The 17,143-nt window shown below is 58.2% G+C and overlaps 2 protein-coding genes across 14 annotated transcripts; one reads left to right on the plus strand and one right to left on the minus strand.

Annotated features, from left to right (window-relative positions):
* The first annotated feature begins 915 nt into the window (after positions 1-915).
* Positions 916-4,982, plus strand: SPATA2L (spermatogenesis associated 2 like). The gene is made up of 3 exons (XM_033128990.1): positions 916-1,045; positions 1,295-1,598; positions 3,148-4,982. The coding sequence occupies exons 2-3, from the start codon at positions 1,296-1,298 to the stop codon at positions 4,078-4,080; spliced, it is 1,236 nt and encodes a 411-aa protein (XP_032984881.1). The 5' UTR covers positions 916-1,045; position 1,295; the 3' UTR covers positions 4,081-4,982.
* CDK10 (cyclin dependent kinase 10) lies at positions 4,972-12,293 on the minus strand. Of its 13 annotated transcripts, none has more exons than XM_033128977.1 (14): positions 12,142-12,278; positions 10,054-10,126; positions 9,366-9,437; positions 8,671-8,773; positions 8,488-8,569; positions 8,331-8,398; positions 7,679-7,731; positions 7,435-7,504; positions 6,867-7,024; positions 6,703-6,772; positions 6,269-6,392; positions 6,043-6,182; positions 5,748-5,800; positions 4,972-5,481 (listed from the first exon to the last, which is right to left on the minus strand). In XM_033128977.1, exons 1-14 carry the CDS (start codon positions 12,226-12,228, stop codon positions 5,384-5,386), a joined length of 1,251 nt encoding a protein of 416 aa, XP_032984868.1. In that variant the 5' UTR covers positions 12,229-12,278; the 3' UTR covers positions 4,972-5,383. The 13 variants fall into 13 exon arrangements, with proteins under 13 accessions (XP_032984868.1, XP_032984874.1, XP_032984877.1 ...); XM_033128983.1 differs by having other exon boundaries at positions 12,180-12,266; XM_033128986.1 differs by having other exon boundaries at positions 9,950-10,126; positions 12,180-12,266.
* Between the last annotated feature and the right edge of the window lie 4,850 nt (positions 12,294-17,143).

The raw sequence follows: 17,143 nt of genomic DNA on the forward strand, positions 1-17,143 counted from the left end.
ATAACAAGGAGTTTTTCCCTTACCCTGAGAAGCCACTCAATGTCACTTCCATCCTATGGGTGGAGACAGGTGTAAAGATCTGCCCAGGTTCAAGCGTCACACTGAGGAAGGGCCATGGCCACTGGGGCAGCACACAACAGGAGCAACAGGGTCACACAGAGACACGGAATGGATGTCACACTACTGAGTGCAGGAGTGAAGATCTGAGAGACAGAGCAAAACACCATCCACACAGAGTGGAAAACGCACACTCACGATCCTGCACACGCAACAAGTACGCGTACGGATGTCAACGCACAATCCTGCGCAGTCTGCAGGAAGGTGCCTCATCCCACCTCAAAGACCCGCCCTGATGACGCTCAGGGACCGGCGACAGAGAGCGGCAGGGGTCCGGGAAGCGGAGCCCGAAGGAACAGACCTCGAGGTCGGCCGGCCAACACTGAGGTGTTTATTTTATCCCACGAGCACACGCAATCCTTGTGCCCACCTTGAGTGCTGGCCCCGCCCCACCAGGAGGTGTCCCCGCCCCGCGTCCCCGCTCCCAGCCCGGCGGACCCACCAGGAGCTTCGGCTCCTGCTTCCCCGGGGGCCTGGTGCTCCCGAGGGTGTTGCAGGAGACGTGCAGAGCGGCGGCTCCGAGCCTCGGTGCCCGCCTCGGTGGGAGGGGCAGCTAGGACACAACCATTCACGGAGCGCCCGCTTAGTGTCCGCACACTTGGCCGGGGTGTTGGCCGTGAACTGCACCGGCGCCGAGAGGAGACGGGCGACGCTGGGACAGGTGACCGCACAGGTGCATCACGCAGGTGCTCGGCGAGGCGGGACCGCAGGCATCCTCCCTGGCCGTCACCAGGCCCCGCCCCGCGGGAACTTGCGCCGCCACGCCTTCGGGCTGGCTCGCGTTAGCCGAGAGGGCGGTGCCGGGTGCAAGACCCGCCCCGAGCGTCACGGCCGAGGCCGACGGGCGCAGCCGGCACACGGCGGAAGCGCCCTGCTGGGGAAGAGGCTGGAGTAGAGTTGGGCGCTTAGGGACCGCTGGGGACAGGAGGTAGTGGGGTCGCCCGTGGGGCTCACAGAACGATTTGGAAGGCGAGGGGGTCTCTGTTCGGGATGGGGTCCTCAGCTGGAGGGGCGGGTCTCTAGGAAAGAGGGTTGCTGTAGATACGGGGTGGGGGTGCTCAGCTGGCAAGGACAGGGTTGCCAGGCTGGACCTGGGGATTCTGAGTGGGGGACCCGGGGGCGCACATCTAGCGGGGAGGGGTCTCTGGTTCCTAAAATCCTACCCCATCCCCGCCAGGATGGGCAGCAGCTCTCTGTCGGAGGACTACCGCCAGTGCCTGGAGCGCGAGTTGCGGCGCGGCCGCGCGGGCGTGTGCGGGGACCCGTCGCTGCGCGCGGTGCTCTGGCAGATCCTGGTGGAGGACTTCGCCCTGCACGGGGCGCTGGAGGACGACGCGCTGGCGCTGCTCACCGACGGCCTGTGGGGCCGTGCCGACCTGGCCCCCGCACTGCGCGGCTTGGCCCGAGCCTTCGAGCTGCTGGAGCTGGCCGCCGTGCACCTGTACCTGTTGCCCTGGAGGAAGGAGTTCACCACCATCAAGGTAAGGCGCGGGCCGCGGGCCCCGCCCAGGCTTCGGGGAATGGGGGATCAGGTGTCCTTAGCCTGGTGAGTCTCAGGGCTGTGTTGGGGCAGTTTGGGGCGGAGAACATGGGTTGGGTGGAGCCCAGTCCCTCCACGGTGCCTGCCTCCTGCCCCTTAAAGCTTTCATCACTGTGCTCCCCGAAGTGGCCTTGAGGCCCCAGTTGCTGTAAAAATCACAGGACAGGAGCTCGGGAGGGACTTGAAGTTCCCATCCCACTTACAGGATGCCAGGTGGGTGTACCCCTATGAAGCAGACAGAGGCTGGGGGCCAGGGTGGGCACGAACCTTGTTCTCCTCTCGGCCCAGGTACAGAGGTTGTGCCCAGGGCTGCCACACTCCTCTAGGTAAGCGAGGGGGGCAGCAGAGGGGGCAGGCCGCCTAGCCTCTGAGCTAATTTGGAAGAGGGGGAAGATGATGTCACTGAGCACGTGGGCGAGCTGCCTCCACCAGTTGCCATGGCAGCAGTAGCCTCTCTGGGGAGGTGAGCTCTGGAGCCCACTGCTCCTGGAGGACACCTGCTGGTCCAAGCCTCTAGGGCTTTCACTCATCCATTGAGACAAGAGGGCAAGGGCTGTGGGCTGGAAGCAGAACACAGGACTGCCCTTGGGTGCTCCTGGGCGTGGGTGCTGGGCTGACCTGCATGGGGTCTGGTTCTGCCTCCTCCTGGCTGTGTGGCTTTCTGAACCCATTTCCTCCTTTGCCAAATGGACACAAGAACAGTCCAGTTTAAGGTCCGTTGTGGGGGGAGGCAAAGCCCTGAGTACAATGCTTGCACACAGCAGTGCTGGCGGGTGGGGGGCTGTCCTAAGCAGAGGAACACTCACAGGTCCCCAGGCTAATTGAATTTGAGAGCTGGGAGAGACACACCATCATCATTCTGGTCACTCTTCTAGTTCCTCATGTAACTTCACAGTCTAGAAAGCACTTACCCATCTGTTATTCCAGGGCTCTTGGCCCAGGTGCACAGGAGAGCCTCCAGAATGCAGCTGTTTTGTCCACATGGTGGAATGCTACCCAGCTGGAAAGAGTGGCTGAGCTCCTGCTGGCAGGGAAAGCCCTCCAGAGAGTTAACTGAGAACGCAGAGCTCAGCACGTGTAGGCGGCTACCTGGTCAGAGGAGCACATACGCACCTGTGTGCACGTGCGTAACAGAACAGTCAGCAGGTACCTCAGAAACGAATCACAGTCGCAAACCCCAGGGCTGAGAGCGGGTGGAGGGACCCAGAGGCAGTGACCTCCCTCAGTGTAGGGCTCTTGATTTCAGCCAGATGAATGTCGTTTTTAAACGGTGATGATGGGCCGTCCCAGTCGATGAGTCTCTGGGGCTGGCCCTGAGCATGTGTTTTTCAGAAGCTCCTCTGGAGGCAGCGTCAGCACAGCCAGGGACAGTCTGGTCAGTTGGCACCACACTGCCATCTCCAGTGAGGGGGTGGCCCGGGCTGGGGTGGAGCTTGGCCTGCTCAGGCCTCGGAGGCCGGGCAGCCTCTGAGTGGGCCCCTCCCTTGCAGACCTTCTCCGGGGGCTATGTGCACGTGCTGAAGGGTGCGCTGTCAGAGGACCTCCTCATCCAGAGCTTCCAGAAGATGGGCTACGTGCCCAGGGACAACCACCGCCTCATGATGACTGCCCCACCCCCCGCCAGCCAGCTGCTGCAGGTGGCCCTGGGCTGCTTCGCCCTGCGGCTGGAGTGTGACATCCTGGGCGAGGTGCTGGCCCAGCTAGGCACCAGTGTGCTTCCAGCTGAGGAGCTGCTGCAGGCCAGGCGAGGCAGCGTGGATGTGGCCTCCTGTGTGGCCTGGCTGCAGCAGCGGCTGGCCCTGCCTCCCCGGGGACCCCCGGCTCTGTTCCGGGCCCAGCTGGACCTGTACCGGGGCCTGCAGGAGGACGAGGGCCCGGAGGAGCCCAGCTTGTACGGAGAGCTGTGTCCAGGCCCAGGCTCACCCCCCTCGGAGCTAGCCTGCCGGCCTCTGCCGTGGGAGCAGAGCGCCAAACTGTGGGGTGCGGGGGCCGAGGCCTGGGAGCCCCTGGGGGAGGCTGCGGTGTCACAGGCCAGCAGCCCGCCCTACACGGCCCTGGAGGAGGAGCTGGAGCCCGAGGCCTTCTCCTTCCGCTCGCTGCACCGAGAGCTGCTGAGTCGGCCTGGGGACCTGGCTGCTCCCAAGACCCCCGGGAGCCCTGGGCGGGCCAGCCCCCAGCACGCTCACGGCCCCCCCCCTGAGCCCCCTGGTTACCAGGCGCACAGCTGCCTGGCCCCTGGGGCCCTGCCCACCCTCAGCTGTGACACTTGCCGCCAGCTGCATGCCACCCACTGTACCACCTTGCGTACCTGCCGTCTGGGCCACGTGCTGCGTGCACTGCTTGGAGACACCCAGCAGCGTCTATGGCTGCGGCGGGCACAGGTGGACACCCTGCTGTATGACAGCCCGGGGGCCCGACCCTAGGCCCAGCCAGGCCCCCAGCCAGGGATTTGTCCGTTTCCGTGGTGCTTCTCTGGGCCTCATTCCTCCTGGGGCACTGGCCACAGAGATGGTGGCCAGGCCCCACACAAGGTCTCGCCTTCTGTGCAAAGCCCCGCCCTGGGCACCCAGAACCACGCCAGAATGTGCTGAGTGGAGGGGTCTAGCCTGTGTCCGTGTCAAGGCCCCTGAGCCTGTCCCCATGAAGGACCCTCAGCCTCCTACCCTTTCCCCACCCTTTGTGGCACCCAGCGTCTGCCTGTAGCTCGAGCTGCTCCCTGCAGGTTGTGCTTGGGGACACGCTGTCTGCCCCCCTTCTCCCATGTCCAGGGGGACCTGGAGGTGACACTGAGCCCCTGGGCTCTGCCAGGTACATGGCTGAGCTGTCACAGGCCAGCCCTAAAGGCGTACTGGCTGAGACTGGCCCCCTGGACAGGGATGATCTGAAGGCAAACCAGCAGGGGGTGGCGCCTGGGCAGCTGAGTGTCACTGCACTCTGGGCCCCCACCCCCGCAACCTCCCTGCCCTTCCCGATATGCCAGCTTTAGAGGGCAGGGGGCTGTTCTCGAAGGCTGCCCATCACAGCCTGCCCACGCCAGGTCCAATGGGAAAAACTGGCCGAACTCCCAAACAGCCACCCCCAAGGCCACGGCAGGCAGGTGCAGCCCCTCCTCCCTGGGGGGTCGGGCCCCAGGGGCCACTAGCTCATACTGGACAGGTAGGTGTGTCTGCCTGGGCCCTTGGGGCAGGTGCCATCTCCTGTGCTGTTCTCACCTGGCGCCCGGCCCCAGTCTGTCCATCCCACCTCCATCCTTCCCAGCACACGTGTCACAAGACAGACTTCAAAGCACATTAAAGGACTCGGAACTCACCACATCAGGAAAGCCTTTTATCTCTGAGGTCCCGTTGGCCCCAGCCATGCAGCCACCCACCTTGGGGCCTCAGTGTGGGGAGAAGACAGGGCTCAGCCCCCAGCCTGATTGGGCTGCCTGTACCCCCCACTCCATCCCTCCTTCCCATCGAGTCCTGCCAGCCTTGCCCTCTCCCTGCCCCAGAAAGGCCTTGGTGACTAAGAGAACACAAGCAGCCACCAGAGCCCTGCACCTCCCAAGCCAGCAACACCGACTCGGGCCCAGCAGTGCTTCCTGAGTTTCTACGCAGCACGGCCACCAGATGGCGCATCCACAGCCCAGGTATCCAGCCTCTAGGCCTTCAAGGTGCACACCTGCTATTCCGGCGCAGTGGTGGGCCCCGTGGCAGAGAGCAGAGCGGTCAGTCCACGCAGCCGTCAGGGCCTGCAGCGCTTGCTCTGGCTTTCGGCCGTGGCCGGGGCGGCCCGCTTGTTGCGGTGGTGGGGGAAGGTGGGCATGAGCTCCGGCTCGCAGGCTGCAGGGAGGGGCTGTCAGCAGTGGGCAGGGCCCCTGGGGCCACCCCTGCGCCTCCCTCTGCTCCCCTCCCATGACTGTGGACAGGGTGTGGCTGGAGTACCAGCTCCTGCCTGCCCAGGGCCCACAGCCCGCCTGGACGGGCCTGCGCTGAGTTCACTTCACCTCAGGAGTGAAGGGGGCTTGTCCTTATATCCCCACCCCGGACCAAAAGGCCACTCGCCAAGAGCTCTGCAGAGCGGGGCCCAAGGGGCCTGGGGGACTCACGTAGGGGCTTCTCTTTGAAGTAGGAGCTCTCTAGGCAGTCCCCGGCTGTCGCCCTAGAGAGGAGGCCCACAGTTAAGCATGGTCCTGGGCCCCAAGCAGCAGCCCGGTTCCGATTTCCCAATGACACACGGGTGGGTGCAAAGTAGGGTTCAGGGGCCCAGAAACTGATGGGAATCTCAGAATGGGCTCTGTGACCCGGTGAGCAGAGGCCACGCATGTGTCTGGGGGAGGCCCGTCCTGGTGGAACACGGGCCTCGAAGGGCGGGTTGGGGGGACTGCGCGTGCGGGCGGGCACCTTTTCTTCGGGTCATACATGAAGAGGAGGTTGAGCAGGCGCAGGCCTGCCTCCGACAGCCACGGGAACCTGTGCTTCAGGTTGTTGTATGGCTGTCTCCGCAGGCTGTACTGGCTGACCAGCGGCAGCTTGGAGAAGCCCTGCAGGAGCAGAGAGGGCGGGGAGGGGAGCTGAAGCCAGGGCCTGCCACAGAACGGGCAAGGGTGGGGCTGTGCTGGGCACGCACCGGCCAGATGTTCTCACTGGGCGTCCCCAGCAGCTGAACTATCAGGTCCACCTGGTGAATCTCAGACGTGCCAGGCAAGAGGGGCTTGTGGGCCAGCAGCTCAGCCAGGACGCAGCCCGCGGCCCTGCAGAGGACAGCAGGCCCTCACCTCTGTACCTGCCCTGTCGCCACACACCTGGTGAACACCACTCCTGCGATACTACTTGAGGGCGTGCACAGCCCCGTTCTCCCATGTGCTGGGGTCAGAGGCCACAATGGACTGGCTACGTGACCGGGTGACCAGGGGGGCATGGCCTACCTCCCAGAGACCTCAGTGTTAGGGGCCTGTGAAGGCTGTAGCTAAGTTCTCACACTCCTTTGGGGTCCCAGGCTTGGCCCACCTGGGAGCTGATCCCAGCCCCACTCCTGCCCTTCCCAAAGCCCAGGAGCAGCACCTTCCCTCACCACATGTCAATGCTGGTGGTCTGCGTGGTGGTCCCCAGCAGCAGTTCAGGCGCTCGGTACCTGCCAAGAGAAGCACCCCACCTCATGTCGGGCACTTCCTCTCCTCCAGCCTGGGCCTCCACAGGGCACAGCAGATGTGCGCCAGCCTACCCACCGGCCACCAGCCTTCCTGGGAGTCCGAGATGGCCTGGACGACAGCTCGGACAAACACAGGCAGCATAGCCGGTGACAGCTGCCTTCGCTGGACGGCTGGCTCCTGGGTGCGGCGGTGTCCCATGCGTGGCAGAGAACAGTGTCCTCGGCACGGGTCTCCTGTCAGCCCATTTTATAGATGGGGCTGAGTGACATGGCAGAAAACATGCCTTGAACGTCCTACCCTAATCTCAACTGAGCTCTGCGTTTGAAAAACGCAGTGAGGACTTACACAGAAAGCTCTGAGAACCACCGGCCCTGCCCTTGTCAGTGCAGTGACCTCCCCTCCAAGAGCCAGCTCAGAGCCAGGCTAAGGATCGGGCAGGGTGGGCAGCCATCTGCACGAGGCAGGTCCTGTGCCACCGTCCTTGCTGTGGTCCTTCCCCATGACAGCCCTGCTGTCGGGAAGCCATCCTATACCAGCCTCTACTAGTATGCACAGCCCTTCAAGACCCCCAAAACCTTTTTGCGGCTTCAGTGTAACACCCCAAACCCCCTCCACCAGGCACACCTGGTCCCGAGGGACTCACCACAGCGTGACCACCTTGGGGGTCATTGGCTTCAGCGGGATGCCATAGGCTCGGGCCAGGCCAAAATCCGCTGTGACAAAGGCAGAGAAAGAGAGGGACAGTGTGTCACCCTGTGAGGGCTAACGAGCCGCCGTGTGGGAACAGCTCTTAGCCTCCAGGGGCTGATAAGGACAGCTCTGTACCCCCACCCCTGCAAGGTACTGCGCACAGAGACCCCCCCACCTGAACCAGCCCCCACACCCACCTGTCTTCACGCAGCCCTTATCGGTCATGAGCAGGTTGGACACCTTTAGGTCCCTGGGACGGAAAGAACATAAGCGGCCCCAGGAAGTGAGCCCCAGGGACAGCCAGCTTGGCACCACCAGTGACACTCAGAACGCTTTCCCACACATCTATTTGAACTTCTTACAAATGAGGAGGGCAGGTCGTGTAAGGCACTAAGCAGCTGGGACCCCAGAGCTCTCAGGGACTGAAGAAGCAGCAGAGCCAGGCCCCAAGCCCGGCTCTAACTTCTAGCCTTGCCTGGCTTCCCCACCCAGGGTCGTACAAGCTGCCCCTGGGCACAGGGAGCCACTGCCTGCAGAGTCCTGCTCTGGCCCCCCACTCCACCCTCCAAGTCCCAGCCTTGCCCGGCATGGGTCACAAGACTCCAGGCAGGCTCTCCACTGCAGGACTTCTTGGAGCCTTGACTACACTCACATCACCAGCTCCCCAGAGGGGAGAGCACCTATTATTTGGTCCTGGACCTTCCCCGAGGGGCAGTCAGAGGACCGCCACTTGCACTGAGGCTGTCTGCTTCTGTTCCTCTCCTAGATATGGGGAACCAGAGGTCAGTACTGGCGGTCACCCTGCCGCCATGTCATGAACCAACACAAATGCCCCGAGACCCCACCCACCTGTGGATGATGAAGTTCTGGTGTAGGTACTGGAGGCCGCGGAGCACCTGTAGCACAATGCACTTGACCTGTGCAGAAGCCAGACAGTCAGGGCCAGCTGTCCAGCACAAGGATGCTGCACACAGACCCGTGAAGGACCCAGACCCTGACCTCACACCTGAGCCTCAGAGAAGGGTGCCGGCATATTCTCCAGAAGGCTGGCCAGGTCTTGCTCACAGTAACCCATCACCAGAAAGATGCTAGAAGAAAAAACGGGAAGAATACACATATCACCTCTCAGCTCCTCCCAGGTCAGGGTTGGGCAGCGTAGGCTCAGCAGGCCCCAGGGCACATGGCTCACCTTTCCAGGTGGTTCCCCACGACCACCTCCTTCAGCTCCACGATATTTGGATGGCGAAGGCGCAGGAGTAGCGTGATCTCACGAAGGCTGCTGACAGGGACCCCTGCAACCGGATGTGGCCTCAGCAAGCCCACCCCTGCTGATGGGACCCCTGACAGTCTCAGGGAGCCCCCACCCCTGAAGACAGGGACCCCTGCAGCCCGCCACCTCAGTGAGCCCCCCCCACCCAGGCCCACGTCAGCTCTGTGTCCCCCACCCCTGCCACTGTCAGGGCTCTGCCTGCTACCTCAGGGATAATCGAGGCCATCCTAACAAGCCCCTTTAGCCTTTCCTGCAGCCAATGCAAGGCAGCTCTCTGTACTGGCACTGTGTACGATGGGCCCAGTGAGCATGGCAGAGCTCTGCCCGCAGAGGCAGCCAGGGAGGTGCTGCGGGATGGTGCACAGGGGATGTGTGGAGCACATGGGGGCTGCCTGCCAGGCCTTGGTGGGGAAGGCCCTGAGAGAAGACGAGGCCGTCAGCACCTGGGAGGGAGGCAGATGGAGAACGTCCCGGGCTCAGGGGAGCCCCGGGGACCAGCCCTGTAACCGCCACACAGATGCTGTCGAGGGCAGGGAGGCGCGCACTCGGTGCTGAGGGGCCGCTCCTCGGGCAACCCCTCCCGCTCTGAGCTCAGCGGTGCCGGCCCCGCTCACCATCCTTCTCCTTGTCCATCCGCACTTTCTTCAGGGCAACAATCTCATCTGTCTGGGTGTCCCGGGCTCGGTCTGGAATGGAGAGTCATCTGTGATGGACGGCAACCCACTCCCCACTTGCAGATCTGTGTGCCACACGGCGCCTCTTCCTGAAATCTGGAGGTTCCCTTTCTTCTTCGACAACCAGATGCCCAGTGATACTCGTTCTTCACTGTCTGCAAGCCAACACACTGGCCCACGGGACAAGTGCTCCAGGGGAGTTGTCATCTGAGCTAGGGAGAGGGGGCCTAGTGGTAACAGCACCCTGTAAGTTTCCGTCTTACAGTAAGTATGCAGACCACTGCTTTGTGTCCTGACAGGGACTCTATAGGCGCATTATCTAGAAAAACAGACCCTGATTTTATGCAAAGATGGCTCCCCAATGCATCGGGCTGATTTCTGCAGCTCCCAGATACTCGGCAGGAGGGGCAGGCCGACACCACCCCTGCTGCAGCTGCAGCTCTGGCTGCTTTTGGGTCACGGCCACGCACGGGTACATGTTAGCCACCTGATGCTCTGTTACCCGGGCAAGTATTCACTCGTACAAGGTTTTGCCCTGGTGGGAGCAGGGCTAGTGGCCTCCTTCCAGCCCTGACACAGCTGCTGCAGGACATTCCCAGGTACCAGGCCTCCTGATTCGGCCACTCACACACGATGCCATAGGTGCCCTCCCCGATGCGGTTCAGCTTCTCAAACTCCTTCACGCTCCGGCACCGTCCCAGCTGAAAGAGAAAGTTCTGGCAGTGTGGGGATTTGGCAGCTGATGGACTAAAGGGGGATATTTCACTTCTTTTGAACCAGGGAGCCCACTCATGCCTTGCTCACCAAGGTAACCATACACTTGGGCTTTTCAGATGAGTAAAGGGGATGATGACACTCGGCTGGACACTTTGAATGTGGTATCAAAAGATGGCCTCGCCACACCCTTTCAATCTCATGGTCCAGATGCTGTCTAAAAACGTAAGGCCCCATGTGGCTCATGGTGACCATATGGATGACTCAGAAAAGAGAACATTTCCACCATCATAGAAAGTCAACTGAGCAGCACTGGTCTCTTATGCTCTGGAGGTGGAAAAAGCTTGAAGATCTTCATAAAGTATCTACCAAACACAGTGGAAATGTTTCTATGGCAGAGACTAACTGTCCCCAACATCCAGACGTTACTTTGCATTATGAAACACTGCCTAGTGGCAGGCAGCCACACAGCTGGTGGCCATACTTTCTAGCCTCCCTCTCGCCTCTAGGTATGATCATGTGACTAAATTCTGGCCAATGGGACGTGAGTGGAAGGCACCGGTGTGACTTTGTGATCAAAGGGAGCTGGTTGCTGCCCACCTGAAGCAGGCTGAGATTTGGATAAGGTACAGGGGGAGGAACAAGACATAATCTGAGAACCTGGCGTACCTTATGGAAAAGAGCTGCCTCTCTCTGGGATATCAGGGGAAAGAGAAATAGTCCTGTACTTCTGGCACTGTATTTCGGGTCTCCATCCTAGTAGAGAGCTTGTACCCCAATATACCTTCATAATGTGGTGCATTTGTAGACTGAATGAGCAGTTCTCCTTGGGTCTAAGAAGCACATGCAGCAACGTTTGAATTCTAACAGTCCCTCTGGCCCCTCTGCCTCTGTTTTGTTACCAACCCTTGCCTTCCATCTCATTTCTTCCCAACACCTGGTAAACTAAGACAGAATCACGGGCCTGGACTGAAGCCCTTCCATGAGCTCATCTCAACCTCCTTTTCCCACCTACTTCCCCCTCTCACAGTGCCTTCTCCATGACGTTGGTCCTGCTGCTCCCTAAATCTGGCATGCCACGCGTCTACTTTCTGCATGTCTACTTTCTGCATGTCCGACTCCTAGTCCCATTTCCTGGTCCAGCAGAAATGCCACAAGTTCTTCCTGGCCCCCAGAGGAAAACAATTCTTTCTGTAAAATGCTGACAGCTGTTGTCTTTAAGGACCTACTCTTGTGCAGTTTGCTCTGTCCTCATGTGGGAGTGTCTTCACTTCCCTTTGAGCGCCGGGCTCCAACGCGGCAAGCACCGGCTGCGACTCTGAGTGATGTGCCATGGCCAGTGTGGCTCCTGGCACTCACTCAGCCAGTCGGTCAGTGATCCCTCCTGGAGACGTCACCTGGCCTTTCAGAGCACCATCAAGTCGTTAAAACACCATCCAGCCGCCAGGGTTCAAACCTGTGCCTCCACGGGCTGTGGACTTTGGCAAAATCACTCGACGTCCCTAAGCTTCACCTTCCTCATCTCCACAAAGGGCGCAGTAATGGCACCTACGGCAGCGGGTCTCTGAGAGGACTAAACGCCAGCCAGCAACACGGGCAGAGGCCCGGAGGGAAGCTGCCGGGTCCCAGGTGGGGCCCGGCCCGACCCATTCGAGCGCAGCGGGGGACCACGCCTCCAAGGCTTCCCGCGGGTAAATGCTCCTCCGACACACGGTGCTCTGCGGCCGCCTGCAGAGCCCGTCCCGAGCGCAAAACTCGGAAACGCCCGAGTCGGGGCCCGGAACCTGCTCTTCCCAAGGGGGCCGGCGGCTTGAAGCCGGCCCGTCCCTTCAGGCGAGCGCGACATGCCCCGAGGTCCACACACCGGCCGTCGCCCCGGCGACCGCTACAGGCGCTAGGACTCGAGGACCGTCGTTCCCGCCCGTGCCGGACACCTCGGCGCTTCAGCGCGACACTGAGGACCCCGTGTGGTGCGGAACTACCCAAGCCACCCCCGTCGCACCCTGTGTTCCGGAGGCACCGTGAAGAAGCCTTCCTTACGGATACACTTCAGACGGATCTGCTCCGAAGCCGGCTCCGGTTCCCCCATGCCGAGCGCGGCGCCCGCTGCCAGTGTGCGCAGGCGCAAGCGCAAGCGCAAGCGGGATTCCTCGGCGCAGGCGCGTTGTCTACTTCCGGGGCGTTCCCTTTCTGGCGACGGTTACCGAGGGAACCGAAGGCGGCCGAGGACCTCAGTTGGTACGATGCGCTGCGACTACTGAGGTTGTAGGCGTATTTCATCTGAAACACAGCATCTCACCGGGACGGGCGCTGAGGAACAGCAGCCGGAGGAGGGGCCGCGGGAGCTGTGCTTTAAAGCTGTCCCTCGGAGCACCGGACGGCAACCTGGAGCCACCGAGAGAGGGGGCTTGGGCGGGGCCTACGGGGATGGAGAGCTCAGGGCCGCCAAGAGGTGTGTGGATAGACAGAATTGACCCGCGTGGCGATGCACGTGCTGTGGGATGAGAGGTCACCTGACACATGCGTGTTGAGCACCCCCTTGGTCCCCTCAGGCTCTGCCCTCGTGGATTCTACCTTCTAGCTGGAGGCAGGCAAACAGGTTAGTAAAGTAGAGGGCATGAGTTATGCGTGCTAAGCAGAAAAATTCGGGCAGTGAACGCGACCTCTTGGAGGGCGCAGCTTTAAGTGGAGTGCCAGGACAGACCTCCTGCGCAGGGACCGGACCATAAATGCTGACATGATAACGAGTTAAGGACATTTGATAATTATGAACTTAATCATAATTTAACGACTCAAAATAACTTGTTTTCATTTAAACTAATCATATTCAGTTCATTCTAGCCTTTAAATTTTTTTTTTCAATTCCAGTTGCCATTGAGTATTATACGCGAGTCAGTGTCACGTGTACAGCATGGTGGTTAGACGTTTATGTATCTTACAAAGTGATCCCCCAGTTAAGCCTAGCAGCCACCTGGCAACATACATAGTTTTAACAATATTGTTGACTATGTTCCCTGTGCTGTACTTTACATCCCTGTGACTATTTTATAATTGACAATTTGTACTTAATCCCTTCCCCCTTTTTCACCCTGCCTCCACCACCCCTCCCATCTGGCGACCATCAGTTCATTCTGGCCTTTTTGAATTCATTCATAAGCTAAGCTTATTGCTAAGCTTATGTGCCATGGTAAATACGGTTTTTAGATTGAGATGCTCAGGAAAAGGGTAGGAGGGGGCCAATTTCTAGGTCAAATAATAGAAATGTAACGGCTACTACAAATTTTGTGGAGAAGGGTAGGTGTGCTGACCGTATGGGGTCAAATCCACATTTGGATGAGCTTGATTTTTCTGTTTAATATTTGGTTGTGGCAGTCAGAATGCATAAATAAATGTATTGTATAAACATAATGATGCTTCTAAAGCATTAGTAAACAATGTAAATATGAAATTTATGATTCTTTCTGGGTTATACTGAAACTAATTGTACTGTTTAATACTAAATATGTTCCTCACTGATACTGACAGGGACCGTGTGTAAAGCCTGCTGAGCATGCTGGAACTAAAGGAGCTAACACACTGTCACTGGACTAAACGTGTAGGACCAGACAGGGCAGGGCACTCTCCAGCCTGACCTGAGCACTGCTGGTGAGGGTGGGACAGTTGGGGGGGGGTCCCCTGGATGGCACCTCACCATAGGGAGCATTCATTCACAGCCAGAAACATGGGAGGTTGTCAGCTCGACACCCCTCTTCCCAGGATAGCTCTGACAAGGCCACTTGCAATTGTAAGTGCCATAGCTGTCCTCCCTCTCCATTCTCCTTTTGGACTCTGATACCTTGGATCACATTACGGTCAGGCCAGGAGGAGCCTGTGGGCCTCTGCAGTGACTGTGCACTTCCTGTTCTGGAACGTGATACCTGAAACAGTCCTCAGAGTCCCACCTTTGTTCCAAGAGTGGGGGACATCTCCTTCACTACAACCGTTCAGGACTCACTGCATTCTCCAGAGGCAACTGGCCCCCAAGAGTCAGCGAGATGCCTGTCTGAGACAGCGCCTGCCGTCTGTCATTCCCCTGCACAGCCAGCCACTTCCAACAGGGGTATCCTAATTTATTTATTCAAATTCATCTAAGAGTCACTCTTGCCCTCGGCCAAGCTGCCATCAGCTCTGGGGTGGGGTGAGACAAAGGTGGTCATGGGGGGGACCTCATTTCCTGAAGGGGCACCTGCAGCTTCCCACAAGGCAGGGTGCCCATCTGCCCTCGTGACTGAGGCTCAGAGCACAGTGAACAAAGACAGGGAGGCCGTTTATTCATTGTTCTGTAAATGATAGGCGTCTACCGTACTGGGGTTCCTGTGTCGGGAGTAGGGGCCCCACACAGCCCGCTCCTCAATGGTTCTCTGCTCCTCACTTCCGACGGAACTGTAGCTGCTGAGAGTCTCATTTGAGGCTCTGGTGATGACGATCTGTGGAACAACGTTCTCCTTGCTTGCCTTTACCTTTGCATCAGGTTTCTCTAGAAGGAAGAAAACACTCAGGCATTGAGTGAGTCTGTGGGAGCGCTGCTGTAAAGCAGACGTCTGTGTTGGTCACAGCGCAGGGTTAGATTCGTGGTTCCGGAAAGAGAAATGGGTGAGGTTGAAAGCAGTCCAAACCATACACGAGCACTCCGAAACTTACAGTAAACGCCTCTTTCTGGGAAGAAGACAGGAGCCACTTGTGCCAGCCACGTGGGGCGACAGCTGCCTGAAGGCTCAGGCAGCACGCAGGGAGGAGCGCAAAGGCAGGTCTGCCTAGCCAAAGGCTCCACCGCCCTACTGCCGGGGAACCAGAGCTGTGTGCCCTCAGGGGCCGGAATGCTGCTGTAGAGACGACACTGCTCAGTTGGCCGCATTTTCTTAATTAAAGGAATGCACACAAGTGGTGAGATGCTGAGTTTGTCAAATGTTCCAAAATACAAAAGCACAAGTTCCTTCACAGCCTGCCCCCTGGAGGTGACAAGTTTGAGGCACGTCCCTTCAGGCCTCTGTTAAAGCACTAGAGGTGTCTGCGCACATGTGCTTAGTTAGAATACTCACATTGTCACGTACTTGTTACCAAATGGCTCACACTGGTCCTACTGCTTTGCAGCGAGCTCTGTTCCCTACTGAACACCTCGTGGACCCAGCCACACAGGGGACAGTGTTCTGAGCCCTAGAGTAAGACAGTAGCGACCCACAACCCATGGCAAGCTTCTCAAATAGGGCCCCTTTTAATCTATGTTTTACAGGGAATAAATTGAGGTTTTTTTCACTCAGCATATTTCTAATTGATAAATAAATGCTCAAGTTCCTCTTCTTTTTCAAGAATTTCTTGCAATTAAGCATTCCCTACCTTCATAAAGCTAACTTAGGGAAATATTCAGACACACATAAAAACAATTGTATGAGCACCCATATATGCATCCTGCAGCTTCAATCAAAATCCTGTCATCTTGTTTTGTTGTTCTTCCTCAGTTGTTTTTCCTGAGTATTTTCAAGCAAATTCCAGACATACAATTTTTGCCCATAAATCATAGAGTCTATATCGGAATCAGAGAAAGACTTTTAAAGGGTAAGCACAATGCCATTGTCACATCAAAGAAAATTATCATTCATTCTTTATCACCATCTAAGACCCAATTTGATTATCTCACCAATGACTTCGTCCAGGTCCACATACTGCATTTGGCTCATAGGCCTCTCAAGTCTCCTTATAACATCCTCCCTGTCATGGTCTGGGTGTCTGTGTCCCCCAAATTCCTATGTCGAGGGCCTAACCCCAATGTGATTGGACTTGGAGGTGGGGCCTTTGGGAGGTTAAGTTTAAATGAAGTCACGACAGCAGAGCCCCTACGATGGATTAGTGCCTCATAAAAGGGGAGACAGAGCCCTCTTTCTCTGGGCATGTGAGGACACAGCAATTAGATGGCTGTCTGCAGGCCAGGGAGGGATCCTCAGGGAGCGACTCAGCGGCACCCACATCATGGGACTGCCCAGCCTCCAGAGTTAGGAGAAATGTTTGTTAAGCCCCCAGCCTGCAGTACTTCGTTATAGCAGCTGGAACCCACTAATGCACCCTCTTTTTTCCCATGTTATTTATTTGTAGAAAAGTTGGTGTCCTTTTTTCAGTAGATATCCAGCATTTTGGATTTGGCTGATTGCAAATTTGTGGTATGTTAATCTCTATAATGTGTGTATGTTTGTGGATTTGTTTTTTAAAGATTTTATTGGGGAAGGGGAACAGGAGTTTATTGGGGAACAGTGTGTACTTCCAGGACTTTTTTCCAAGTCAAGTTGTTGTCCTTTCAATCTTAGTTGTGGAGGGCGCCGTTCAGCTTCAAGTTGTTGTCCTTCCAGTCTTAGTTGTGGAGGGTGCAGCTCAGCTCCAGGTCCAGTTGCTGTTGTTAGTGGTAGGGGGCGCAGCCCACCATCCCTTGCGGGACTCGAGGAATCGAACCGGCAACCTTGTGGTTAAGAGGACGCACTCCAACCAACTGAGCCATCTGGGAGCTCAGCGGCAGCTCAGCTCAAGGTGCCGTGTTCAATCTTAGTTGCAGGGGGCGCAGCCCACCATCCCTTGCGGGACTCGAGGAGTTGAACCGGCAACCTTGTGGTTGAGAGCCCACTGGCCCATGTGGGAATCGAACCGGCAGACTTCGGAGTTAGGAGCATGGAGCTCTAACCACCTGAGCCACTGGGCCGGCCGTTTGTGGATTTTGTAATACGAAAATTTAAGCATATACAGAAGGAGCCAGAAAAGTACAATATGTGCCATCCCACGACTGCCAGTTACACACTCACAGTCAGACTTCATCTCTGCTCCAGCACTGAGCCTCCTCCTGCTCCCTACTTGGTCCTGCACGACAGCCTGCCCCAAACCTCAGCAGCCTGCAGCCACCATTTTATTTCCTCAGAACTTTATGGGTCAGGAGTCAGGACAGGTTTGACTGGGCAGTTGTCACCTATGGATTCCCAGGGGTCGCA

This window comes from Rhinolophus ferrumequinum, chromosome 15 (assembly GCF_004115265.2).
Source record: "Rhinolophus ferrumequinum isolate MPI-CBG mRhiFer1 chromosome 15, mRhiFer1_v1.p, whole genome shotgun sequence".
Classification (NCBI taxonomy): domain Eukaryota; kingdom Metazoa; phylum Chordata; class Mammalia; order Chiroptera; family Rhinolophidae; genus Rhinolophus; species Rhinolophus ferrumequinum.

Bases quoted from the DNA above. Each gene is read 5' to 3' on its own strand.
- CDK10 (XM_033128976.1), bottom strand. From the start codon at position 11,473: ATGGCACATCACTCAGAGTCGCAGCCGGTGCTTGCCGCGTTGGAGCCC. The intron at 7,505-7,678 runs GTGGGTGTGGGG...CCTTTGTCACAG, and splicing joins TAAGGGCTGCGTGAAGACAG to CGGATTTTGGCCTGGCCCGA. The intron at 7,025-7,434 runs GTGAGTCCCTCG...ATGGGCTGACAG, and splicing joins CCCAAGGTGGTCACGCTGTG to GAGACCCGTGCCGAGGACAC.
- SPATA2L (XM_033128990.1), top strand. From the start codon at position 1,296: ATGGGCAGCAGCTCTCTGTCGGAGGACTACCGCCAGTGCCTGGAGCGC. The intron at 1,599-3,147 runs GTAAGGCGCGGG...CCTCCCTTGCAG, and splicing joins AGGAGTTCACCACCATCAAG to ACCTTCTCCGGGGGCTATGT.